The 25,676-nt window shown below is 42.6% G+C and overlaps 1 protein-coding gene and 1 long non-coding RNA gene across 3 annotated transcripts in view; one reads left to right on the forward strand and one right to left on the reverse strand.

Annotated features, from left to right (window-relative positions):
- LOC127613483 (uncharacterized) overlaps positions 1-25,676 on the reverse strand; it is a 27,346-nt gene continuing 1,670 nt past the window's right edge. Inside the window, exons 2-4 of the long non-coding RNA XR_007966203.1 lie at positions 21,668-21,805; positions 7,479-7,525; positions 1-836 (exon numbers count right to left, since the gene is read on the reverse strand). This is a non-coding gene — a long non-coding RNA (uncharacterized LOC127613483). The remainder of the gene's footprint in view (positions 837-7,478; positions 7,526-21,667; positions 21,806-25,676) is intronic.
- Positions 25,001-25,676, forward strand: part of dkk2 (dickkopf WNT signaling pathway inhibitor 2) — an 18,297-nt gene continuing 17,621 nt past the window's right edge. The window contains exon 1 of one of the 2 annotated variants that reach the window (XM_052084521.1): positions 25,001-25,488. In XM_052084521.1, the coding sequence (XP_051940481.1) occupies positions 25,267-25,488 (222 nt within the window). In that variant the 5' untranslated portion in view covers positions 25,001-25,266. The remainder of the gene's footprint in view (positions 25,489-25,676) is intronic. The other variant, XM_052084520.1, reaches the window with a different exon arrangement.

The raw sequence follows: 25,676 nt of genomic DNA on the forward strand, positions 1-25,676 counted from the left end.
TTTTCTATTGTACGACGTACTGTCATGACAGTCACACGTTGACTACAAAGTGAACTAAATTTCCCACAGAACAGATTGGCCAAGCAATGTCATGCGATCCTCTGCAGCCAGTGATGGTAAGTAATTAACATGTTGAGTTGTGTGTCTTACCCTCCATGGCAGAGGCTCCGTCGAACCCCCAAGACCGACTCACCGAACCCAACGGGGTTCGATCGAAACCAGGTTAAGAACCACTGCTGTCGAGGGAGGCTTAAATGTTAGTTTTGTCTTTTTCAGTTGCCATGGATACCATTTCCCCCACTTTTTTTAGTTTTCATATCGCACAATGATATGAAAGCAGTCTGCCGTTTTTTTGTTTGTAGCACTGGTTTTTTGGGGAGGGGATTTTTCAATGTCATCCTCTTTGTCTTACGTTGTGACATGTATTAAAAAACAAAAACAAAAAACCTGAAACTGGAGACTTGAATACAAGAATTGTTTCGAGACAACCCTGGGGACTCAAGCGCAAAGCCGATGACGCGAGCCCGATCTCTGTATATCAGTGCTCGTTTAGTGGACTTGGCAGGACAAATACAAAAGAATGTCTCAGAGCGTTGAGTCAGCTGACCTCCCGCAGCCTTCAGGTCTTTCCTGTGCTGGTCTTCCATGTGCACAGATGTCTGCTCGGCGCGCTTCTGGCAGCCTCACTTGTCCACACCTCTACCGTCATGTGCTTTTATTTTACGGCCGTACATTAATGACTCTGCATGCAGTTACGATGGTCTGTTTTCACGACATGATGTCACCAAATGATGAAGCAGATAAATGCCTCTCCTCCAACATCCCTTTTTTCCCCTCTGGAAAAAAAAACAGGTGGTAACTAATACTATGAGTGATACCAGGACTGCTCATCCAATCAGGCGTTTCCCGGTTTGCGTTGTGTAGAAGTAGCTTCTTTTTCGACCACATCACGGTAACGCCATCTTTATCATGGTCTCCAACTCGGAACAACAAATGAATTCTGGTTTGCTCTATTTTGTCCCTTCATGTTATTTTCACAGCGGAACTCCGCCAAAACTGCTTGCTGTTGTCACTCTGAAATCACTCTGCCGCCATCATCTCTCCTATCGGCTGTCGTTGCGTGCTGCGTACCTATTTGAGATTTTCCAATTTGGGTGTGTCGGCCACTGCCAGCCGCCGCAGCATGGCAACTGCGTCCATAAGTAATGAGTTGGTTCAGCAAGTTTTAAAGCTAAAAGGAGTCCATCCATCCATGAGTCCATTTTCCGATCAGCTTTATCCTCACAAGGGTCACGGGGGATGCTGGAGCCTATCCCAGTTGTCTTCGGGCAGTAGGCGGGGGACACCCTGAACTGGTTGCCAACCAATCGCAGTCCACACAGAATCGAACAACCATCCGCGCTCACACTCACACCTACGGACAATATAGAATGATCAATCAGCCTGCCATGCATGTTTTTGGAATGTGGGAGGAAGTACCCGGAGAAAACCCACGTGGGCATGGGGAGAACATGCAAACTCCACACAGGAAGGCTGGAGCCGAGATCAAACCCACAACCTCTGCACTGTGAGGTTGACGCGCTAACCACTGGTCCACCGGGACACCCCTAATAGGGGTCAGCCACCCCCCCCCCCAAAAAACACATTAAAGGTTATGAGTTCAGATTTAACCCTTTCATGCACAAATAATGATAGCCCGTCAATGATAAGCTTTCCATTGGAGTAACCGCTGTCCCCGAAAGGGTTAAGCTAAAAAGCAAAGGACCTCGAATCCTGAAAACCAAGAACGACTGCACAATCCGTCAAACCCGGCGGTTTGATTTGAAGCTGACAAAACACTGTTGACGCCATTTGCGATCAACCCAGAAGTGATGCAGTTTTCATTCCGACTTCCCGGCCTTGTGACGCTACGCTCCCATTTGTCTTGGATGTCACCCCTTTGCGGCTTTGATCTCCAATTTGCAGTGATTAGTCAAGGTCTTTGTCCTTCCCGCTGGAAACAATGCGTCGATCTGGAACGGTGACACGCTTACACACCCACATAGTCAGGCCTGCGAATGGGTGGATAAATAAGATGATTGAACGCAGATTCCGATTGGTGCGGCCGGATGTGCATATGGTCTCCTAACTGCTCGTTTCCTTGATCTTTCGTCCAGTTTCCAAACACAAATAAATAATAAACCAACCTGAGAGACCCGACTTTTGGGGAATGGAGCATCACGGCAATCAGCAGGAAAAACAGGCTATGGGAATAATTTGGGTCGCTGAATAGAGAACTCACATGAAGCCCCGTACCCCTTTCAATTTCATGGCACAAATTCAAGTTCTGGGTTTTTTACAACAAAATAAAGTTGCTTGAAGGAAAGACAAGGCATTCGTGAATATCATATTTCAAATTCTTGGATGAGGATGGCCGCAGACGGCCCGCTACATTATTCGGTATTGGTTGAATTCATTTCAAAAAGTTGATGAATTTTAAAGTGGCCCTTTCATGCTTCCATTTTTCTGCATGCGGCCCTCAAATGGAAAAGTTTGGATACCCCTGCCGTAAGCAAATACTCAGGGGTTTGCCCTTGAGTCATGTACAACTGTCACTTGTTCCACCTGTACTTCATATCGATTGTTTTGCGGGGCCGCAAAAAGAAGTTATTTTATTCATGACGGATATTTTAACCCTTTGGGTCACTGCAGTTGACAGCTTATCATGTGATCAGGTTACATGGTGCCATCATTTATTCTGCCAAATAGAGTGGCCAGCACTTTGAAAAAATGTTTTTCATATAAAATACATATATATAATATATATAAATAAAGTTCAGTTGAGCAAATAAACTCTTTCGAACAAATTATTTGGCAGACTTTTTTTTTTAAGCCACATCCAAAAATGGCCTGGCCGGTTTATTGTTTTGTCCTTTTTTTTCTTAATCAATTATAGCTGAAGCCTTCAAATAAAAAAAAGCTTTCCTCCCCAGTCAGCTGCAGCAGGTCGCTTTTTTAGTGCTCTGCATAACCTCTCGGATAAAAATCCAAATTTCAATGTCAATTCTGTCTGATTAAAAGTCATCGTTTCCAGCGATGCGTTTTCTCACTGGGCCAGTTCTTCATACTGTCGCTTTATGGTTACACATTTTGCACAATACAAAAAAAACATGAAAAGGCCAGCAGGTTAGGAGTTGAAATTGCTGCTATTTGATGATTTTTAATGTGAAATCAAAAAAATAAAAATAAAAAATAGCACATCTGTTTCACATCGCGGCATTATTTGGTGAAGACAAGCTGATAAAGTACACATGCAATTCCCACACCAGGACAATAGCGCGATCCAAAGTCCGATATCCTTTATGTCGCTCTGTTCTCATGTGAAATTCATGACGGGGATTTGGTGATATCGGGATGATCGCATTTCCCGGAATTCAAGACCAAATTCCACCCACACGTTGAGAAATAAAGTCTTCCAGTTTCTGCTCCTTCGGAACAATCGGCGCATTTCATGGAGTTTATAAAGAAATCCAAAACCTGAGCAAAAAAAGCGGAGAGGGTGAAAATAAGAATGACTGTTGACAGATTCGATCTCTGCCAGTACCACTCAAGGCTTATTTGGAGCCGGGACAAGATGAGAGCGTATCGTTTCAGATTCTAAGTTGGTTGTGCAACACGTTGGGAAAAACATGCTCAAGTGTACCCCAGCAACAGTATCAAATGTAATGTCCCGAGGGAGCGTTTGGACTTTTATGATGTGCTGTGTTGGGATGCCAGCACGTCATAATCTGCCTCGCCGCGCTTCGCTCGCTCAAGTCAACGCCGCTGTTCGACATAAATAACCCTGACGTTTTACAGGCGAGATATACTGACGATAGCACACATTCTGACATGGAAAAATCCTGTTCTTCTGCTATGGAATTCTGTTAGAAGGCATGCTGGCGATTTGAGAGAAATCAATGCGTTTGACTTGATTTTTTTGTGAATTCTGTCGACTGGACAGGCCAAGGATGCAATCAGGGTCATTTTGATATATATATTATATCAGATATATTATATCGGCAGATTATTTTGGACACGTAGATTGCGGACAACTGCTGTGTAGAAAAATGGTAAAACCTTGGCTCAAAATGCAACAAAATGAGTGGATACTTGATTTTTACACCAATATATATTATATATATATATATATATATATATATATATATATATATATATATATATATATATATATATATATATATATATATATATATATATATATATAATTTTGAGGCAACAAGAAAATGTCACAGAATATTTAACAGTAGACATTTTCTGGTCTTTTTAGCTTGTTTAAGCCATTTTCTTGCAAGATTTGAACTGATGCACGCACACACGCACACACACACACACACACACACACACATACACATACACATACACATACTGTCACATTTCGGTTTTTCGGTCTGGCCAGCAGGTGGTAGGAGCGGTCTCCTTAGCACACCTGCTGGCAATCATTAATCAATAGAGACACTATTTAAGGACTCCTACGTTCTACTCCGGTTGTGGGAGTATTGTTTATGGCATTGCTTACCTCATTGCTCATTGACTAGTGGCTTTTGACCTCGTCGTATTTTCGCGTGTAGTCTCGGTACCAAGTTTGTGTGTAAGTACCATTTTGTTTTGATGATATGGCTTTTCTTGCGTGTACAAAGTGTTACATGGTTTTTCGTTCGTAGTTTGTGGGCTTTACTTTCCTTTTCTTGCTCTTTTGTGCAAGCACCTTTTGTTAGTCGTTTTTGATTTACCTCCTGGTCCTCATTGTGGACCAGCGCTTTATGTTCTCGCTTATTTTCGGTTCGATTTGGACATTAAATTGTCTTTACATCGGAGACCTTGTTTTTGTCTACGTTTTTTGGATCCCCCTCCCTAACTCGGTTTACCCGAGTTCGTAACACATACACACACACACACACAATTAAGAATTGCAAAGATTCTACCAGGCATCGTCATCACCTTTGAATGCTTTTCCATTTTGTTGCCTTTCTGTGCCGTTCGCATGTTCTCCCCGTGCCTGTGTGGGTTTTTTCTCCGGGTACTACGGTTTCCTCCCACATTCCGAAAACATGGCACGTTGATTGATCACTCTAAATCAGGAGCGCCCACACTTTTTGGACCGAAGATCTACTTTTCGATCAATTAACCTCCCGGGATCTTCCCTTTACCGGCACACGCCCGCGCACACACACACACGCGCCATGATGAGAAACAGCCTGAAACTGAGGCATGCAATGCACTTTTGCAGCCTGTTAACTATTGTAGCTCACACGTTCCGTTTTAAAGTGCTTCCCTGGACCCTCCTAGATTCCTATTCTACGCCCGTGCCCTCGGTGATTGTACACAAAGCAAACTCTGAATGAGAATAATGACGCTAAAAGATAGAGCGCAACAGCTCTGATCAAAAGTTGCAATTGCAGACTGCTGAGCGCTAACAACTTCCGGTGACGTAATCACGCACCATCGTAAATTCAAGATTTACCTGCTTTTTTTTTAAATTTTTTTTTTTTTGTGAAAATGAGACTGATAGGATGATTACGGTGCAGCGTACATTAACACAACAAAACCAAAAAACATTAGTGACATGTAGAAAGACACACAAATGGTTGTCTGTTTTTTTTCTCCTCGACACTCATCGGATCTACTTGGGATCTGTCTTCGAGCTACCGGTAGATCAGGATCGACATAATGGGCACCCCTGCTCTAAATCGTCCGTAGGTGTGAGCGTGAGCCCGGATGGTTGTTCGTCTGTGTGTGCCCTGCGATTGGCTGGCAACCGGTTCAGGGTGTCCCCTGCCTACTGCCTGAAGACGGCTGGGATAGGCTCCAGCACTGCGCTCGCCAAACCTTGTTAGGATAAAGCTGATCGGAAACTGGATGGATGCATTAATATCTGCACTTGACCTTAACCCTTTGAGGGACAGCGGTTAAGTAAAGAGAGAGCGAATGCTTTTGAAACCTCCGTGGACAACAAAAAGTCTGAAATGAACGCACAGAAGCGCAGGTACAACATACAAACGGCATATGCAGGAAGGCCCTGAGAACAAGAACCCTTGAGATCGGCCAGGCAGGCTTGCTCACAACTACTCCCACATCAAAGTTTCCTTTTCATTCCTATTTCAAGTGCATTTGTTGTGGCTTTCATTTTACGCAACAGAGGATGTCTCCCGCTTAATTAAGCTGCCACCTCCAACTTTAGGATGACAAAATAGGCAGCAAGGCTTTTGCAATACATAGCGAACCACATGTGAAGGCTTGTCGCCAGCAACGACACACAGCAGATGAAGAATAGTTAAAAAAAAAAGATTCCAACGTTGCTGCTGACAAGAAAAAAGGCCTCTTATATTCCAAGAATAATAGCATTTCTTTTATGTCAAATATAGGAAATATGTGTTTCATCCATCAGAGGATGAATCACGCACAAAAGACATGAAAAATTGTTGTGCGGTCGGCGCTCGACAATGTACAAAGGGCTTAATCGCACATTTTCGCTAATGATTTTATGTTGAGTGATGAACTTTTTGTTTTGAATGTTTTGCATTTAAGGAGCCCACATTAAATTGAGGAAGTGACACTTTGGGGGCCAAAATATTAAGTACACGGTTCATACACACATTGATGTGAAAGACACGAAGACTGATGAGGGGGAGGGGAAAAAAACATGTTGTACGAGAACTCCAGATGAGCGACAGAGCAAACCGCACATGTAACGTCTGTCATAGCACCGTGACTGACTCGTGAGAAGCGTCAGGGTGCAAGAGGGTTGCCAAAAAAAAAAAAAAAAAAAAAAGAGAAAACAATAGGAATAGAGAAGAAGAAACACAAGAGGAGGCTAAGCTAACTGTTAGCTTATCGGTTAAGGACTGTACTGCAGACCATTTTCCATCAAAATTGTGGCGTTTGTGGCTTGACTGCATTCGGTGTTAACCACGCACACAGAACACACTGATTTGTTTTGTTTTGTTTTCAAATAAATACCGTATTGGCTCAAATATAAGACGGCCCTGATTATAAGACGACCCCCTCTTTTTCAAGTTTGAAAAAAGACTTTTTGAACACCAAATTAATTTTTATACAAAAAATAATTACAGTACATCTGAAACAAATGATTATAACAATATACTTGAGAGAAAAATCATGTTATTTTGCCTCTTTCAAATCTAAAGTGCAACGGCATTCGTAAATGAATGGCTTCTGGTTTTGAAATGAATAACTGAAGCTGCTCGTATTAGACAAATATAGAGTATACAAATTTCAGCCACAAAAGGGGCGGCGTGGGTCAGGTGGCAGGATACTGAATCCTCGGTTGCTATCGATGCCGCGTCATCAGTCGGTAAAATGAGGAGACAGTTTCAAAGTGCTTTCAGTCCCTCAAAGGCTTTGGAAAATCGCTAGCTCGATGAAACCCCAAGCCAATTGACAAAGCTGTAATAATATTCACATAAAAATGCACGTACCTGACCGGCGCATCGGGTCAGATCAAATGTTGAGCGCAGAATTCACCCTGAAAGAGAAACGGAGGAAGTTATTTTCAGTGCAAACAAATTTGACATCGAGTCATTTCAGCAGGTCAGTCGGATAGCCAAGAAAGTGTGAAGCCGTCTTCGGACGTGTAACCTCTCGTGGAAACTTCATGGCTGGAAAAGTCGCCGTGGCAATAAATGCATGATGATCGGGTCATTAAAAAAATAAAAATGTAACCCAAATGTTTTTGGAAGAATTGTGTGGATGGGTACTGCCAAAAAGCATTTTCCACTCACAATATCGAGCTGCGCACAAAAAAGCATGTATGCGGGGCTTCCGTGGCCTCAGGTGAAAGGATCACATTTCGCCTCGCGTCAAAGCAACGGAAATGTTTTGTCGCTTTTGTTGTTGGCCCGTCCTCGCCCAAGGACAGGATGGTCTTTACTTTGTGCTGCTGACCACAGATATTTAGGCTGCTTCTCGAGGTTCAATTCCGGGCCTGACAGAGGAACAAAACATGCCCCTCAACAGCTCTCTTGCGGAAGTCGGCGTGATTCCAGGGACACAAAAAAACAACAACAACAACAACAAAACAAAACCCCCCTCTGTGAGCGACAATTAGCACCAAAAGACATTTTAGGAAATCTCACAAGTGATGAAAAGTCATTAGGTGACATAAAAAATGACCTGAGTAGTGTGTGTGCGTGTATGCGCCAAATGAGCTATATTAGCACTTATTTGGACTCGGGGCTTCATTCTGCAGCTTAAGTAAGAGTACATCAACAGTCTTTTCAAGTAGCAGGCAGACCTCCGTGAAGTGCAACATCTGCTCCAAAGGCTTCGCATGGCGTCACATCTGCGCCACGGTCTGCTGTCCGATGCTCGCTTTTTGTCGTGTTTTTCTTAAGAGCGGCAGAACACTTTGACTTCCGTTACCGTCAAGTAAAACTGAGATTTTTTAGGGTGGAAATAAAAAAAGAAAGAAAAACAAAGGCATTTCTGTTGTTTATTTGTGGTGGTGGTGGTGGTAGTGGGAGGGGAGTATAAAAGTATGTAAATATTTTTATAATAATAATAATAATAATAACAATAACACATCTGCAGATACATCATAAGGAAGAGGATTAGGGCCAACGAAGAAGAAAAAAAACAAGGTTGGCAAGATTCTCACTTTTATCTCAGAATTCTGACCTTAAGGTTTATTCTCAGACTTCTGACTTTAAAGTCTGGATTCTAACTTGAATGTGAGAGTTCTGGCTTAAAAGTCAAAATTCTTAGAATAAAGTCAACTTTAAACAGTTCTGAATTCTGACATCTGAGAATAAAGTCCGAGTTTGGGCTTTAAAATCAGATTTCTCAGAATAAACTCAGAATCCTGAGATAAAAGTGAGAATCTTGCTTTTTTTTTCTTCATTGGCCCAAAATCCTCTTTGCTAAAATAATGTCATTGAACATAAATCTTTTTTTTTTAAATCCAAAACCCCATCAAGTCACATTGGTTGTTTATCTGATGAAAATTATGAAATAAAAATCAATTGCGATAAATAATTACTGTTTAATGTAGAGCATGTGTTCCTCATGTGCTGTTTTTATTCATCCAGAAAAAAAAAAAAAGACAAAGATTGAATTCTATATTTGGTACAATTTTATTACTGCGTGATATGACTCTTCATTAAAAATAATCATCATAATGATAGTTTCTATTGTGATTGTTATCATCGGTTGTATTTTTGCATTGCTGATGGAGAAGCGGGAGCAAAATTTAAGAAGTTTGGATGACGTGGTTTTCCTGCTGCTGGTGAAGCATTAGACCGGGCGTCACCAAACATTTTGAAGCCGAGAGTAACTTCTGTCTGGGGAACGGATAAATGCAAAGGCCTACCGGTTTGATATGCGCTTGGGAAATTATAAAGGTGTCCAAATTACAACACATGACCTTTTTCATCGATGTGCGTAGTTTTATATTGGGCAAAATATCGCCGTCAAATATCGGCCGATTCTTTTTATTTATTCTTGAACACACTAAATACAAGGGAAATGACGTTCGACCCCTCCCTCTAACTTTTCTCCATTTTCCTCTCTGCTGTAAAGTTAAACAAATACGAACGGACAAAGTATTGTACAAAAGAGTCAAATGGTGTGTCTGCAGTTCAAATCATTATTGTTGTAAGTGTGATTGATTGATTGTTTTGAATATATTGCCCGATTCTATCGGTTATTGGAATTTTACTCTGCCAAACATCGGAATCAGTGTCAGGCGAAAAGAAAAATCCCCATCGATATGTCACAATTAGCAATTACCGGTAGGTATTCATTTAGGTGAGGACACTAATCACGTGAATTATTTTTTTTCCAGGACAATTAGGGATCGGATAAATATCGATATGATCCAGCATGATTTTATTTCTATAAACATCTGCCTGTGCTCACATATTCAAACGATCAGGACTACAACCTTCCTGGGAAATCACAATTGTCACATCAGAGGTGAGCTATTATTAGAACAGGACCGCGGCCTACTCAGACGGCCCTTCATGACTCGTGCATTCGACGGTTTTGTCTTTGTTGCTAAACATGAGACTTAAACGAGCGGCCATTAGTCACGTAAATCACACCGTTAAGAAAAAAGAACAAAAAGACCCCCCCCCCAAAAAAAAACAAGACAATTATACAAATCCAGATGATAATCGATCACAGGGAGACAGCCTCTGTGATTTGTCTTCAGAAGCCAAGCAGCCGAACATGAGTGAAATTTCGCCAGAGTCATCAGGTCAAAGACAGGCGAACTGAAGCGGCTGATGGATGGTCCATTAAGACATTGTTCTGGCGCTCCGACGTGTATTTGCCTGTATCTAGGCTGCGAGCGCGATGGGAGTCCACTAAAGGCTCCAAATTGTCTGGTCAAAAACAAATGTTCACCGCTCCTCTTATGGATTCCTTTCTTTTTTTGTTATTTTATTCCCCAAAATTATTATTGATCACAGAACAATAACATACCGCACTCAAACAGCATAATTTGCACCAGACGTTAATCCTGCAAAAAAAAAAACATCCGGTGTTTCAATAAGACTTTCGCGCGGGCTATTCTGACTCCTTTTTGCTGCTAGAGTAAACAAAGATGTTCCGTTTAGTTCTTATCGAGTCCAGAAAGTGGCTCAGACTTCCGTCCAAGAATTAGGCAGAAAGTTACACAATTGAAAGCATGGTATTTAATAACTTTGCTTTCAAAACGGCATTAAAATCTCACAGATGCTATGCCTGTTTGTAACGAGGATAATAGCATCTTCTTATTGCACAATAATTCGGAACAACTACAACACCTCTCTTGCTGTGTTAGCATTAGCATATTTCTAGAATCCTATTGGCTGAGCAGCCAGGACACTTCTCATGTTATTCCGGTATTAGCGTGAGCGCTAACATTAGAACATTGGCTCAAGATTCATTTATATCAGACAGCAACTTGTACTATTTAAATCATTCAGTCATTCATCTTCCGAGCCGCTTGATCCTCACTAGGGTGGCGGGGGTGCCGGAGCCTATCCCAGCTGTCTTCGGGCAGTAGGCGGGGGACACCCTGAATCGGTTGCCAGCCAATCGCAGGGCACACAGAAACGAACAACCACTCACACTCACACCTAGGGACAATTTAGAGTGTTCAATCAGCCTGCCATGTATATTTTTGGAATGTGGGAGGAAACCGGAGCACCCGGAGAAAACCCACGCAGGCCCGGGGAGAACATGCAAACTTGCAGTAACAGCCTAAAACTCTTGATGATTCTACGCTGGAGAATAGCATCTCGTAGTGCTCCATCATAATATTGGCAGATCTGCCAAGACACCTCCTAGGTTGTGTTAGCGTTAGCATAAGCGCAAACAATATTTTTCACAAATGCTAACGGTGAATGTTTATCATGTATATTTTGCTTCTTCTTTAGCTTCTGACTCTGTCTTTGGTCACTTGGGACTTTCAAGTATGCAAGGGGTTTCTGTCATTCCGGGTAACAGCAAGAATTATCCGTCAATCTAATCCTGCAAAATGAGGACAGGTTGCACGGCGTGCGGTACACAAAGTCTCCCGTCTCATGCAGCAGCTGCTGTCCTACTTGGACTCGACATCTGTGCCCTCTTGCTCATAAATATTGAGTGGTTGACAGCTACTTAGGAATAGAGAATAAAAACAACCTTGGGCAATGAGCCACGTGCTGCTTCACCAAAACATCTGATCACATCTGGTGAATTTCCACTTGACTACAAATGCCGTACATCCATCCATTATCGGATCCGCTTTATCCTGACGAGGTCGTGCCGCAGCCTATGACGGGCCGTCTTTGGGGCAGCAGGTATACCCTGAACTGGTTGCCATCCAATCTCAGGGAGCCCATATGTAGGCAAACTATTTGCAATATGTGGGAATGCTACTGCTGGGAGAAATTGAACACATTCACCATATTGAAAACACTTTTGAAAATTCATACAAGCCATCGATTGGCCTCGTTGTTGTCCCGTGATTTCCCTCAAGTGCTCCGCCACCAGCCATGAGTTTGCCCTTATCGTGAACTTGTCCACATGACTCTTTCATGTTTTTCTTTAATGGCAACGAAGTATACGTTTCTCTGTCGCGCTATTAGCGGATATCGGCACATGACTTGTCGCGGCTCTCCGAACCCCTCCCCCAATTTTCAAAGATATGTTGTCTGGCCTTTGTGGTTAAAATAGCACTTTCCAATCGTCTAGGAGACTGGCTCTGGGCTTTGACACATTTCATTTCATCGAAACCCGTTTGTAGGTGGCGTAGTTCAAAGTTCAACTGGTCCTGTTATCATGTGGACTGCATTTGGGTCCTACAAAGGCCACAGATTTGAGGGTAGTGAGGCCATCCTCCGGCAAAACAAAACAATTATGCCTGCCGCCAAGTTGTACGTCACCACTGCCATTGCCTGCCTGGCAGAGTTCTGAAACAGCTAATTGGGAACGGTACGGGCCTTACGCGGGTCACCAAAACCATAAGTGGGTCCTGACATCAAACTGAAAGCCATCAGCTCATTCAGCAGGTGCCTCAGAGGCAAGATGTTGTCAATGTTGAGAGCGCGCCTTCATTAAAACGACCAAGGTCACATAAAAGCACGCCACCATCAAAAGCCACTCTTTCAAACGGTCGCCAGGGTTGATTTATCGCCGCCAGTGCATACAAATCAATCTGTTTGGCTGGGAAATTGAAAACACACGGCCCAGGAATGAGTTTTGTCTTTGTGAATCTCTTTCGGTGAGGGGACAAAGAACAGCTATCACCTCGAGACGTGGACACCAGTGAGAAGACAGGCCCAGGAGGACCACGACAGGTGGCGTCCATTAAAAAAAAAAGAAAAAGAAAAAAGTGTCATTTTGCTCTCAGCTGACCTCTGATAAATTTTTGCCTCTCGAGGGGCCTCCAGGGGTTAAGTCTCCCGTGCCCGAGGAGGATATTACCAATGCTTTCAGATGTAGGAGTTTGTGATAACGCCAGAGGCTGGCTCCCGGGGTGGAATTCCACTGTGATTATTATTACAAAGAGAAGTGAGTGTCTGGAAAGGAAACAGAGATTCAAGAGAGGCCAATAATTCAGGGAACCAAACTTTTCCCAGGGGCAAGGTCAGAAACCAAGAACCTGCATGTTTTCTCCGAGCCCACCTGTGCTGTACAAATACTTCCGTACTACCCAAGTAGATTTTTAAGAAAGTTGTTCTTTTATATTATTTATTTTTAGGATGACTTTTTTTTTCTTGCAAGATTCAAAAAGAGATTGTCATTCTTGGCCTGTTGCTGTTTTCAACCTCCATGAATGACTACAGGACATAAAAGAAAGATGTAAACGACAAGGTGTATAGTTTACCGCAGTTGTGCTCCTCATGGATTTATTGATTGAGAAGTTGGGGTCCTATAAGTTAGAACCCTGCCCCCCCCAAACAAACGAGGACAGCGGTGACATGGAGGAACGTGAATCTGGGACTATTGGCAATGACGCAACGCAGTCAAAGAAGCAAGATATTTGCCATCCAATGCCTTATTGAAGATAATACACATCGTGTGAAAGCCTTTAAAAAAAAGTGGGGTGAAAAATATCAGGATTCTTATCGGGGAAAAAAACAAACAGTTAATATGTATTTTTTGTTTATATTATTAGCTTTTTTTTCATTGTAATTTTGTATGTTCAGTATGTACATTTATGAGTGTTTTTTTTTTTTACTTCACTTTTTTACTACATACATCACATGACCAAACGCAGAAAATAGGTGAGCTGTGATTGGTCGGTTACAACTGTGAAGTCATTTTCAGTTGACAGCAAAGGACAAAATGACCGCCCCCAAAGATGGATAAAAACGGTGTAATTCTTATCTGATAAATACAATATTAATCAGAATGCCGTGTATTAAATGGCAGGGGGTGCGGGATGGGGGCGAATAAAACATATTATAATAAAGCAAAATTTTTGACTCGACTTTCCCTTTCAAACATTCAAAGCCATAAAGGGGACATTTTACCATCACTAATTGAACAGTAAGTATGGTGCAAGAGCAACTCGTGATTCCATTTAAAATTTATTCCAAAGTTTCTGGCACCAGACAAAAGAACAAACAAAAGGAGGAGACAACGTCACATAAAAGCAAGCGTGTGTAAAAGTGCGTTTTAAAAAGTGATTTAGAACCAGGTACCAAAATTGCATTCAGCTGATCTCCCTTTCAACCAGTCCATAAAAATAATGGTTTGTTTGATTTTTCTTTGGCCAATAGTTTGCTTTCACAGGGCTATCGATGATATGTCAAAGAGGTTAATGGCTCTAAAAATAAAAATAACTAAGCAAGCAGCCGGCACTTAGTTCTCGAGAATCATACTCATTTTCCTACTGGCACCTACAGGGTTGCAAAACAAAACAAAACAAAAAAGTACTTTCATTCTGATACATAATGTTAATTAAAAAAACACACACACACACACAATTCTCGTGACTCATTGTGAATCACAGAGCATCGCAGGTGGCGCTATTCGATGTCTGTTATCATATCATCGATGTTGCTACCGTGTCCGGTTGATCTCAAAGGAGATCGGAGTTGTTGTCTTAGGCTGGATACACACGGAATGGCGATGGGGCTCATCTAGTAGTAGTTTATCTCCACCTTCCTCTCACATCTTAGAAACTCCCCGGACGATAACAGAGAAACCGGACTCCATGGTAACTGGATTGTTTGCAAGTGGCTACACAATCTCATCCAAGAAGTGCCTTGAGTTTGGAGGGGCTGGTTGTTAAAACGGCAGGAGGCCTTTTTGAAACGGACAAAAAGAAAGATCCTAATCTGCATGAGGTAGGGAATGTTTGAGGCTAATATAACCAACGCGGGGGGCCCTTGGGTCAAGATTCAGTCAGCGATCTACGGTTAACACATCCATATTTTGGAAAAGGGAGGACAGAAGACTTGAGAGGAGGAGGTAAAAGTGAAGACGTTGAAGAGGGACGCTCTCGGGGCAAAGGAAGCATCTACCCACACCTACAATGCTGCCATTTCTTCCCTCCTTGAGATTTAACAACCATGTATTTGGCTACATTAAGTCATCCCACCAACACAACCTGATCTTACTCTTGCGTGTGTCCAGAAACAAGAACAAACCAAGACACAAATGAGGAAGAGACGTGAAGCAACCTAAAGTTCTGACTATCAAGCACACTGGTTTATAAACTGCACATCCGGCACATTTTGTGCCACCATATCTGGTTTGCACACATTAGCCTGACGGTGGCAACAGCGTAACATAGTTGAAGTTGACTCATGTCAAGAAAAAGCAGACGGCCAGCCAACCAAACTCTGGCTGGTCCAATTGTTCTCACGGAGAAGAGAGAATGTACAAGACGCATCCAAAAAAAAAAAAAAAAACAGTCACATAAGATATATTTGAAATTCAAACGGCAAATTTTCCCTTGACAGCCCGGTTGTCCAGTGGTTTGCGCGTTGACCTCACAGTGCAGAGGTCGTAGGTTCGATTCCGCCTCCAACATTCCTGTGTGGAGTTTGCACGTTCGCCTGCGTGGGTTTTCTCCGGGTACTCCAGTTTCCTCCCTCATTCCAAAAACATGCATGACAGGCTGACTGAACACTTAGTATTGTCCCTAGGAGTGAGTGTGAGCGCGGATGGTTGTTCGTCTTTGTGTGCGCTGCGATTGGCAGCGCACACAGCTTGTGCTTGTCAGAGGGGCATATGCTGTGTGCGTGTCGGAGGGGCATATAACTTCAATTCCCGGTCTTTGTTAATATATGCAAACAATCCAGTTACCATGGAGTCCACCAGTTCAGGGTGTCCTTGGCCTACTGCCCGAAGATAGCTGGGATAGGCTCCAGCATACCCCACGACCCTTGTGAGGTTAAAGCGGATCAGAAAATGGATGGATGGAAATTTTCCCTAAGAAGTAATATCTCTGGAGTTGAACAAGCTTTGCCAGCCTACTCTGCATGTCTTCTCGCTCCCTTGCAAGGCAGTTCACATGAGTGCAGGGGTTGTGCCAACAACATGTTGGGGTTCAGCCAGTAACTGTCAGATGCTCAGGGGCCAGAGTGCCGGAATCGTGAAGCCAGCCACAAATTGTGCTGCAACATCTTTCGGCTCTTCTTGTGCACTTAAAGCAAACACGGCAGGATCACTTGGCGGACGCGCCGATGATCCTCTGGACCCGACAGTTTGACACGAGTTCTGGAATTTATATGAATGTGACTATTGTTTGGTGTTCACTTTGTTGTTGGAAAGTGTGTTGTTGTTGGAAAGTGTGTTTGAAGGTTTAAAATGACTGCTCATTTCCAGAGGTTGACAGTACAGATGGAGGGTACATCCATCGGTCAGTCACTGACAGACCCCCATCTCGCTGACAAATGACGATAAACTTCAAAGGAAAGATGACGGGACTAAGCAATGATTGAACTGGATTTTTGTCAGTCAGGTCATCGTCGCTAAACTGGGTCGAGTGACGATGGCCGTTCACTTTGGATGATAACTGACAGAGATACGTCCCGCCTTTCTTGCATGCGTTTGTTCGCGGGAGTGAACACAGAAGTTTTGGTTGACTTTAAAACAACCATTGTGGGGTACAAAGTGCTGTACACGGAGTGCAAAATCAGTCATATATTAACAAAGACCGTGAATTGAAGTTATACGCCCCTCCGACAAGCACAAGCTATGAGGCAGCATTTTGGCCCAACTGGACACACTTGAAGGAGGACTTTCCGACTCCAAAATAAGGTGCATCACAGTAATACATGACTGGTTTGAACCTGTAAATATTCTGCACCTCTATTTTAAACTGCAAGGATGAAAGTTGGGCAAAAACAAAATGGCTTATTCTTTGAAGGAAAGATGACCTCAAAGATTTGGAAACAAAAACCTCCATAGTCACTTCTTCTCAAAATACCAGTGACCTTAATGACGTCGGCTCTTCATTTGCGTCAACGGGCTTTGTAAGTAGGGTTTCACTTGTATCAGGTTTGTATCAGGCATTCAAAAGTGCTTCAACACCGACTCCGCATTCAGCTACTGATGATGCAGCAGCCATGCGACTGTTCAAAGACACACACTTGATTTCTTCTGACCGCTCATGGCGATTTGGGTTAAGACGGAAGATGGATGAGATATTACTTTGGAGTGGTGATTTGAGATACGAGTGACCCCACCAACAAATTTTTCGCGACAATGAGAAGTCATTCGGCTCATTTCTTTTGCTTTGACTTGTGAGCACAAACGTAAACGTACAAGCGCTGCATGATAGCTGTGTGTATTATACTATACTCCCTCTGGTGGTCAAGGTAGGCCCACCAGAAGGAGCAGCACACGGAAATGGATTGCAGCGTTTAAAAAGTGATTCATAAACTGTTGCATTATTTGTATTCTATTCTATTTACTCTTCAAGTAAAATACTACGACACTATTTTTTTTTTCATACGGAGAACAAACATTTTTTGGGAGGGAGGCTGGAATGGATTAATGGGATGAAGAAATTATGATGTGAAGTTCAAGTGTTTTGAGTTATAAGAGATTTCTTAATAAGATAACATGGAGCAAATAAAATTCATATCTCAGGGGCACAAGTGCATTGGAAACAAAATCCATGATACTCATCAGAAGTGTCAAATTCTTTTTCATTGCAGTTGTTCCGATGGTTTTGGCTTGAAAACCATGCACATATACAAGACCATATTTTAATTGTGTTTATTTATCAATAAATTGATGGATTATTAGGACCTAAGCACCATCTTGACTTTCCAGGGCTCATTCCTCAACGAACACTACACTATTTGATGATCTTTTGTGCAAGAGCCAATCAGCCGGGGTGTGGGTAGGGGTGGAGGTGACGAGGGGTGTGGGGGGTTTTTTTTGGCTTAATGTCCAGAGAAGTAGAACAACCACAACAGATATTGTCAACTTCTCTACTTCATAGCTTTTGGCTACTTTTATCAAGAGCCAAGGGTGCGGAGGACAGCCGATCTGCAAGACATTGCTTCAAATCAAAAGCAGGCAGGAAATGTTTGGGATTTTCCTCGTCATAACGTCGGGATGAGATGAGTGGTCACAAATGTGGCAGGATTAAAAGATCTGGGAGGAAATTGCATGTGATAGAAGAAAATGTACAAAGAGATGGACAACATCACAAGTGTGGCGAGGAGACAATGGAGGCATTGTGTTGCACGGTCATTCAATCCACAACGACGCATTCAGGAAAGGTGATAGCGAGTGATCACGCATCATGTCACTGGTCTTGTGCAACAGAGAAGAATTTAAGATGGGCAGATTTTTAGTCAGATTGAAACCACTTTAAAGAACTCTCTAAAGGGCACCGTCAAACCCACATTCCTGAAATGCTGGACCATCCCTCCAGCGTGTGTTTGATCCATCAACCTGATCCAAAAGTCAATTTGGGGGCAGTACTATCAATTTGACTTTGGAATGATTCGTAATTATAATCGTTGAATGACTCAAATGACTCACTCAGAGAAGATATCTCCACAAAATGACATAAAGGGAGATATTTTTCCGAGCTGAAGGTCTGACCTGAAGGAAACGGCACACGCGAGCAAAGGTTACGGTTAACATTCAGTTGGAGTTGCTGCTAGCGTTGTGGTTTGGGATGGGGCGGGTTAGGGTCAGGATGCAAGAGAGCTAGATGATTTCATCGAGATACAGGAATATTCTAATAGTAACATCAACATAGTTCTTTTTACCATTTAACATGGCGTAACCATTCGAGTCATCCCCTCCTGATGGATGTCAATCATAAATCAACCATTGCTGCCATTAGAAATTAGTGCGGAACTTCCGCCGACAAAAAAAACAATCTTCTGTTTTCTGCTGCGGAACTTTGGTCGGGCACCAAACGAGTTAGGTGGGGGTTTTTTGGCATGTTTGTGGCAGGTGCAAGTTAAGTGTAGAAGATTGTGTTGAGTAAGACGCAAAAAGTAAAAGACAGAAAGTGCTTTTTCAGAGCTATTGATTAGATATGGACTCTGGTTAGATGTCAGCAGTTAGGGTTTGATTTTATCCTCACATTACTCCATTAATATAATTGTTGGTGCCTATTTTTAAAATGAGTTGACATACAACATAGTATGAAACAAAGCAGCATATACAGTATTTGATATGCTTTGGTCAGGCTAGAAGGAAACGGCTAACAATTGCCAGTTGTCTTTTGTATGCTAATTTTGACAATGTATATGGCTTCATCATATGAAATTGTACACTACATGTCAATGTAATGTAGAAACCACATGTTTATACTTTTCATACTCCCTTTCAAGGTTACAATCGTCACGTTAGCAACTTCTGACTTAATTGCGCAACTTGAATCTTAGTATTGAAAGAGCAGATTGAATTCCACTTGGAACCAACGACAATTTGGGCTCATTTTTGGGCCCTTTAAATGCACCGTCTCGCCTATCTACAATTATATTCTTGTCTACCGAGTATACCGGTGCCGCGTTTTGCCCGTTTCAGCAACAATCATAACACATGTCGCCTTACTTTAATGACTACGGTACGAGCAAAAGTGTGACTGGCATGCACAAAGCACGTACGTGTGGCCACCATCTGGCTTCAATTATAACACTTTTACTGTCAAAACTAATCAACCATCCTCAGCAGCATTACCAATACCGCCTACGTTTATGCGCACCGTTGAGCCATTGCGCATTAAATGCGTCATTAAAGTCCCGCAGGTGCTATTATCAAATATTCTTTTTGACCATATCGATTCACTGAGGTATTTGAAATGCAATCAATTGTCACGGATTGCCTCTATTTCGAGTCAAAGTTGGTCAGGTTATGTGGTAAATCTCTCTGCCAGACGCTGCGTACCCGGTGTCGTGGTGGCTCGTGCCGGTCGGAACCGCAGAAAGTGTCAATATCAGCATAATTCAGGTAGCAGAATCATCCACGCTCCATTCGGCAAAAATTGGCAAAAATCAGCCATGCTCACTCGGCTGTTTGAATGACAAGCAAAGAGATGTCACAACTCTGTATTAAATATAAAATACATCTGGCATTATTTGCTGGATCTGGGAGGGCATCGTGCCCACATGGAATGCATATGAGTCATTATTAAGATAGTCATAAATTTAGGGTGACTTTACACTACAATTACAAAAACAAAGTAAAAAAATAAAATAAAATAAATCTTTCATATCGTGGCCACAACAGTGGCCGGCTATTCAAAAGCTGTTTTCTTGAAATGTGCGTGTGTGTAAATCGTTTTGTGAGTCATGGTGATTTGTTTTAGCTTTGAATAAGTTGTCACTAAGAACGGATGGACCATTTTACCATACGTGGCTACAATTGTTATCTTTGAATGTGATGAGATTGCCAGCAGTCCAGACCTGTCGCTCACTGAAAATGGCTGGCACGTTATCAAGCACAAAATAGGTCAATGGAGAACCGGGACTGTTAAACAAAATAAGTTGGTCATCCAGCATGAATAGGAAAGATTTCAATTCACAAAGCCTCATTAGTTGGTACACTCAGTTCCCAAACAACTCTCGAGTGTCATTAAAAGGAAATAAGATGTAACACAGCAGTAAACACGGCCCGCTGCCCCGGCTCATTTAGAATGTGTTGCAAGTCACGCTAGTTTGAACATTAAATGTCCTGTCTTTGTAGTATATTCAAGTGGGTATAGCCTGAAAAGAATTTTGCGGAGTGTTCTGTTTTGATTTAGGGTTTTAAACGGTCGCCAAACTTCATTCGATTTGGGGTTTGTTGAAGAACATGGATTATGAATAAATGAGCATTATAGTGACTGATGTACAACTCGGACATAAGGACTTATAAAGGCATATATAGTAGAAAACTGCTTTTTCAATACAGGTTACAAGAGTTTTTTAATCGATGCAGTTATGGGTGAAGAGGCCTTCTGAAGTTTTCTTTTCAATGCAATATTTTTTCCTTCTAATTACAGTACTTTAAAAAAAAAATCCCGCGGCATTTTGATGAGAAATGGTCCATGTCAAAGTTAATTTGTCAAAGTGGAAAAAACATCCACTACAATAACTTTTTACATCGATTTTTAGCCGTGACTCATTCAAAGCTACTCGAGCACAGCCAAAGATTTATTATCAAAATAAATGTACAGCCTTAGAATTAGCATAATTGCTCCAATGTCAAGATGCTTGTGTCTCAGCACAGTCAAGCAGCTGTTTTTCTTAATTTTGCTGGCTGGGCCCCACGTCAGCTTGCTCTTAATCATAAACATACGCACAAGCTGTATTTTTTTTTTTCTTCTTGTAATCTTCTTGGAAAGAGTTTCAAAGAAGCATGTCCTGATACAAACTCATCTTCCACAAAATGATGGAAATAAATTAGCCGGTGAAATACACAAAGCAATATCCTGTTCGGAAACAAATCCGAATGCTGGGATTTTCCAGATAATCCATCTTAAATGTCACAGCGAGATACTGTGGTAATATAAATAAGGGCAGTCGTCTGCATTTCGAAAGCAAACCAGCCCCCTCACACCCCTCCAAACAAACTTTTGTGACGTTGGAAACGCCGCACTGTCTGGCGTCAAGAGCGGGTTTCCCCTCATTTGTGAGCCACCTGTGGCCGCAGTGTGTCATCACATCTGCGGGCCGAGGAGAAGGTGGGAGCCTGGTTGACGCCCGTGTGCAGAATCAGTGTGACTCACGAGTCATTGTGGAGGCTTCGCACCAAAACCCACCAAGGCCTGGTCTGTTGTAGGAGGGGACCCGAGTTCCCAATTTTGTGAAATCAAATGTAGACTAGTCGGGGTGGTCTCTTCGTGAAGAAAGTTTTGGAGAGCTTTCTGGAAAAAAAAAAAAAATGAAAAAAAAAAAATCAGTTCACCACAAATGGTCCGAACCATTTTTGGGTCGACATTCAAGGGGAACTTTCGGGACTTTTTCACGTCAACTGAAAATGGACAAATACGCTGTCATTTTGGGTCGTCTCGGACCCTGAAAACCAAGCGCGGCACTGACAATGTGGGGCATGCCACTTTGACTTTGTCTTTCAAATGTACCGCAAAGTAGTTCGAACATATTGGCAAAATGGAGGAAAAAAACACTTCCGTAACAGCGCTCTAATGTGACGGCAACAGGTTGTCACAAATAAATAAAATAAATAAATAAAATTGGCCGCTTAATAAAACCTTGCAAATTCTGACATCAACGGTTTCCATTGGCCACCCACACAGATGCAGCATTGCCGGTCTGGGAGAGCGCTGCTAAATGACACATCAGGCAGCGGCAATATTCATATCTGACTCCGCATTGCAACAAACTAATCATATTTTCCCCACATCAAGTCATACGCGAGTCTCCGTTATGCTCTTTGCCGATCAAAAGTGCAAACTAATGCGGCACGGCGCTGAGGCCGGCTGCGTCTGCGAGGCATTACTGACCACAAGAAGCTCATCTGGGGAGTAGTTTCGTGGTCCAAAGGGAACCGAGTGTCCTCTAAGCATCTCATCTGCTGTGCTCGTCCATCAACTCTCATGTGCTTATCACCGCCGTAACATCGGCGCGTTTGACCGGCAGGGTTTCATCTGTGTGTTGTTTTCGGTGTCAGAGTGGCTTTGAAGCCGATCCACGGTCTTTGTAGGCTTCAACAAGGGGGCTACGAGGGGGACACTTTCACTTCATGTCAGCTGCTTGCAATGAAGATAGGGCTACATGCATCTGGACTAGAGCTGAACTTCAAAATGCGCGACTAGAACGGAGCTTTTTCTATGCATAATTCACCAACCACGATATTAGGTACACATGCACGCTGGGGAACAGGGGCTGTTTCGAATTTGGACTCTCACACGGCATCACAATTGGAGCTGCTTTGATTGTTTTGTCTCCAAATGTAGCCAGATAAGGTAACCGGAAATTACCCTGTACACTAGTCACCGGTGATGCCAGTAATGTGTTACTTGCGTTCCTCGAATGGAAGAAAACTAATAATTAACAAATAATTCAACACAGGACACCCCATATCATAAATAAAGACACACAGCAACCGTATATTACAGAACACATGAGAAACGGTTTCAAGCTTGAAGTGAAGCATTCTGGGACTTTATATCGTCTGGGAGCGTCATGTTACGTTTTGGCCACGTGAAAAATACCAATGCAGGAAAGGGAGAAAGAGAGAGAGAGATTTACATTTTCAAGCTGGAATGCCAGGCACTCTTTTGAGTTTATGTCAGCTCAAGAAAATATTCAGATGTTTCACACGCTGTGCTGTTGATAAAGTGTTATGTAGCTTCAGAAAAGGCTCAAGTGTCAATTGAAAAAAATAAAAGAAAACTCTATGGGTGACCGCATATTCATGCTTAGACAGAAAAGACACAACAGGCTATGTTCCGAGTGTTAATGCTATGCTAGTGCTATGCGAGCTCCAGCTGGGAAGGCCAATATACAAATCACAATTCATGGGCATGAATTTTTTTTACTTTTGTTTTTTTAACCACAAATACTTACTGATCAGTAAAATTTTATTTACTATTTTTATCAGTTTCAAGTGATTTCAGTAACCGCTGTGAGTTTTTCACAAGGGATTAAAAAAAAGAAAAAGTCATCAAACCTTCCCACAAAGCATTTATGTATAATGCCTTTTATTTATTTATTTATTTTAAGTCTTCACACAATTTGGAGACATCTATTGAAGGCTGGCTGGGCTGGGATGAAACCAGAACACCGGGAAAGCCTTCTGACCTCAAAAGCCATCCGTCAAAGGCTCCAATTCAAAGTGTCAACGTCCATTGTGGAATACAATAGAGGAGCGCCTCCACCGGGGAGTGGGAGGAAGTATTGGACGTGTTTGATGTAACTGTAGATGCGCCGAGGTGATACTCTATTTTTTTTTTAAGTCGCCTTTGTCGCCCACACCAGACACTTACTTCCTTTCCAGAGAGGGGGGAAAAAAGAAGAGAGCAGCCAATAGCATTTGATCTCTTAATATATACCTTTAACATGAGTTGCACCTGCACAATCGAATATGATTCAATACAAGGTGGTCGGGGTGAGTCAAAAAAAAAATAAAAAAATCAGAAAGCCATAGGCGATCAGATATCTTTGTCTAGACATCGTGAAGCAGCATGTGGTTCAAGGTTACTTTGGCGCTTTCTGCTCCAAGTAACTGTCAAAGAAGGATAAACTTTCATGAAAAAGAAACCTAGAATAGTGTGACTTTTCATTTTGGAAAAAAAAGTGATTCATTGGACAAGACAATCTGACTTTGTTCTTTCTGATGTCGCAACTTTTTGTCAAACGAATCGGATCACATTGTCATATTGCTTATTTTAATTTATCCGAGTATTCCATCTTTTTCAGAAATATTTTATTCTTGTAATACGTAGATAAACTAGTGCTAGTCACGTATTTTAATATTACATTTCCTCCCTAATTTCTTGATTTTTTTTTTATAATCTTGAACAATTACATTTTACTCTTGCAACACCGTTACTGAAAGCTACTGTCAGTTTACAATCACAAAGTAGCTCAATATTTTCACTCAAGTGTCTCAGCAGCTGCCTCGTTCCCGAGAAAATCTCATCTACGGTACTCCGTGCGTTTGCTCTGTGCAATTTCTCCCCTCAAACCCTATTTTAAAAACTCTTGAATTGAACAAAGCCAAAGATGGTCCAAATATTAACCGCCGCACTTGTTTTATGCATTTCTAGTAGCAGACAGCCTCCAAAACGGCACTTAAAATACAATTCATTCAGAGGAACAAAATGAGCCTTACGCACACAAAACCCCTTTTACAGCAGGAGCTTAACCCTGATTTTTCCATTTCCTGCGCAGCACTAAATATAAGAGGGTCAAAGATTCAGTTAAAATACACAGTGTATGATTTTCTTTTTTTAATAGTTTGTACCCAGCGGGGCTGCTGGTGCCGGTGTGGCTCCAGACAGCAAAGCGCACACACGCAGATCACTTTCAGCCATTGTGTGTCCGAATGTGTGTGCGTGCGCGGGCGTAAGGGGGGCGGAGGAAGATCGCTCATTTATGCTATAAAGAGACGATCACCAAGCATGCCTTCATACTCACTCAGTCCACAACACAGAGGGTGGGAGGACCACCCGACCAACCTCGCTTGAACTCCATAGAGATTTTTCCTCATTTGACTCGACTTCCTTTTTGCAGAAAAGCCACTCAAGGGGTGGTCTTGAGTTTCGCAGGGCGACCTCGTGGAAAAAAAAGCGAAGCATCGGCTCCAAGCTTGGCCGGCGCACAGCCACACGCTTGATTTTCTTCTGCTTATGCGCGTGCAAGGATGACGCTGCTGGTGCGCCCTTGGAATAAACGCTGGCTCCTGCTGCTCCTCTTCGCCACGGCCGCGAGATGCCAAGCGCCGGAAGGTCGCCCCAAGCCCAATTCAATCAGGCCGGTTCTCGTGGGTGCCGCGGCTGCCGACGATCGAGCGCCTGCGATCGCCGTCAACCGCTCGGCTGCCGCGCACACAGGCAGCGTCAAGAAGTTCAACATCTTTGCGCAGGTAAGTTTGCACCTTCACTTTGACTGCATATGTTCATATCGGGGGACGCTATTTCTTACGACACTTATAGGGATGCATATCGCCGTAATAGGATTTGTGATGCGGGTGCCATAGGATGGTGGACCTGATATTAGCAAACGCCAACGTGTAGGATGGAAGATGATGTTCGGTGGGATACGTGGTGGTTC

This window comes from Hippocampus zosterae, chromosome 13, assembly GCF_025434085.1.
Source record: "Hippocampus zosterae strain Florida chromosome 13, ASM2543408v3, whole genome shotgun sequence".
Classification (NCBI taxonomy): Eukaryota; Metazoa; Chordata; class Actinopteri; order Syngnathiformes; family Syngnathidae; genus Hippocampus; species Hippocampus zosterae.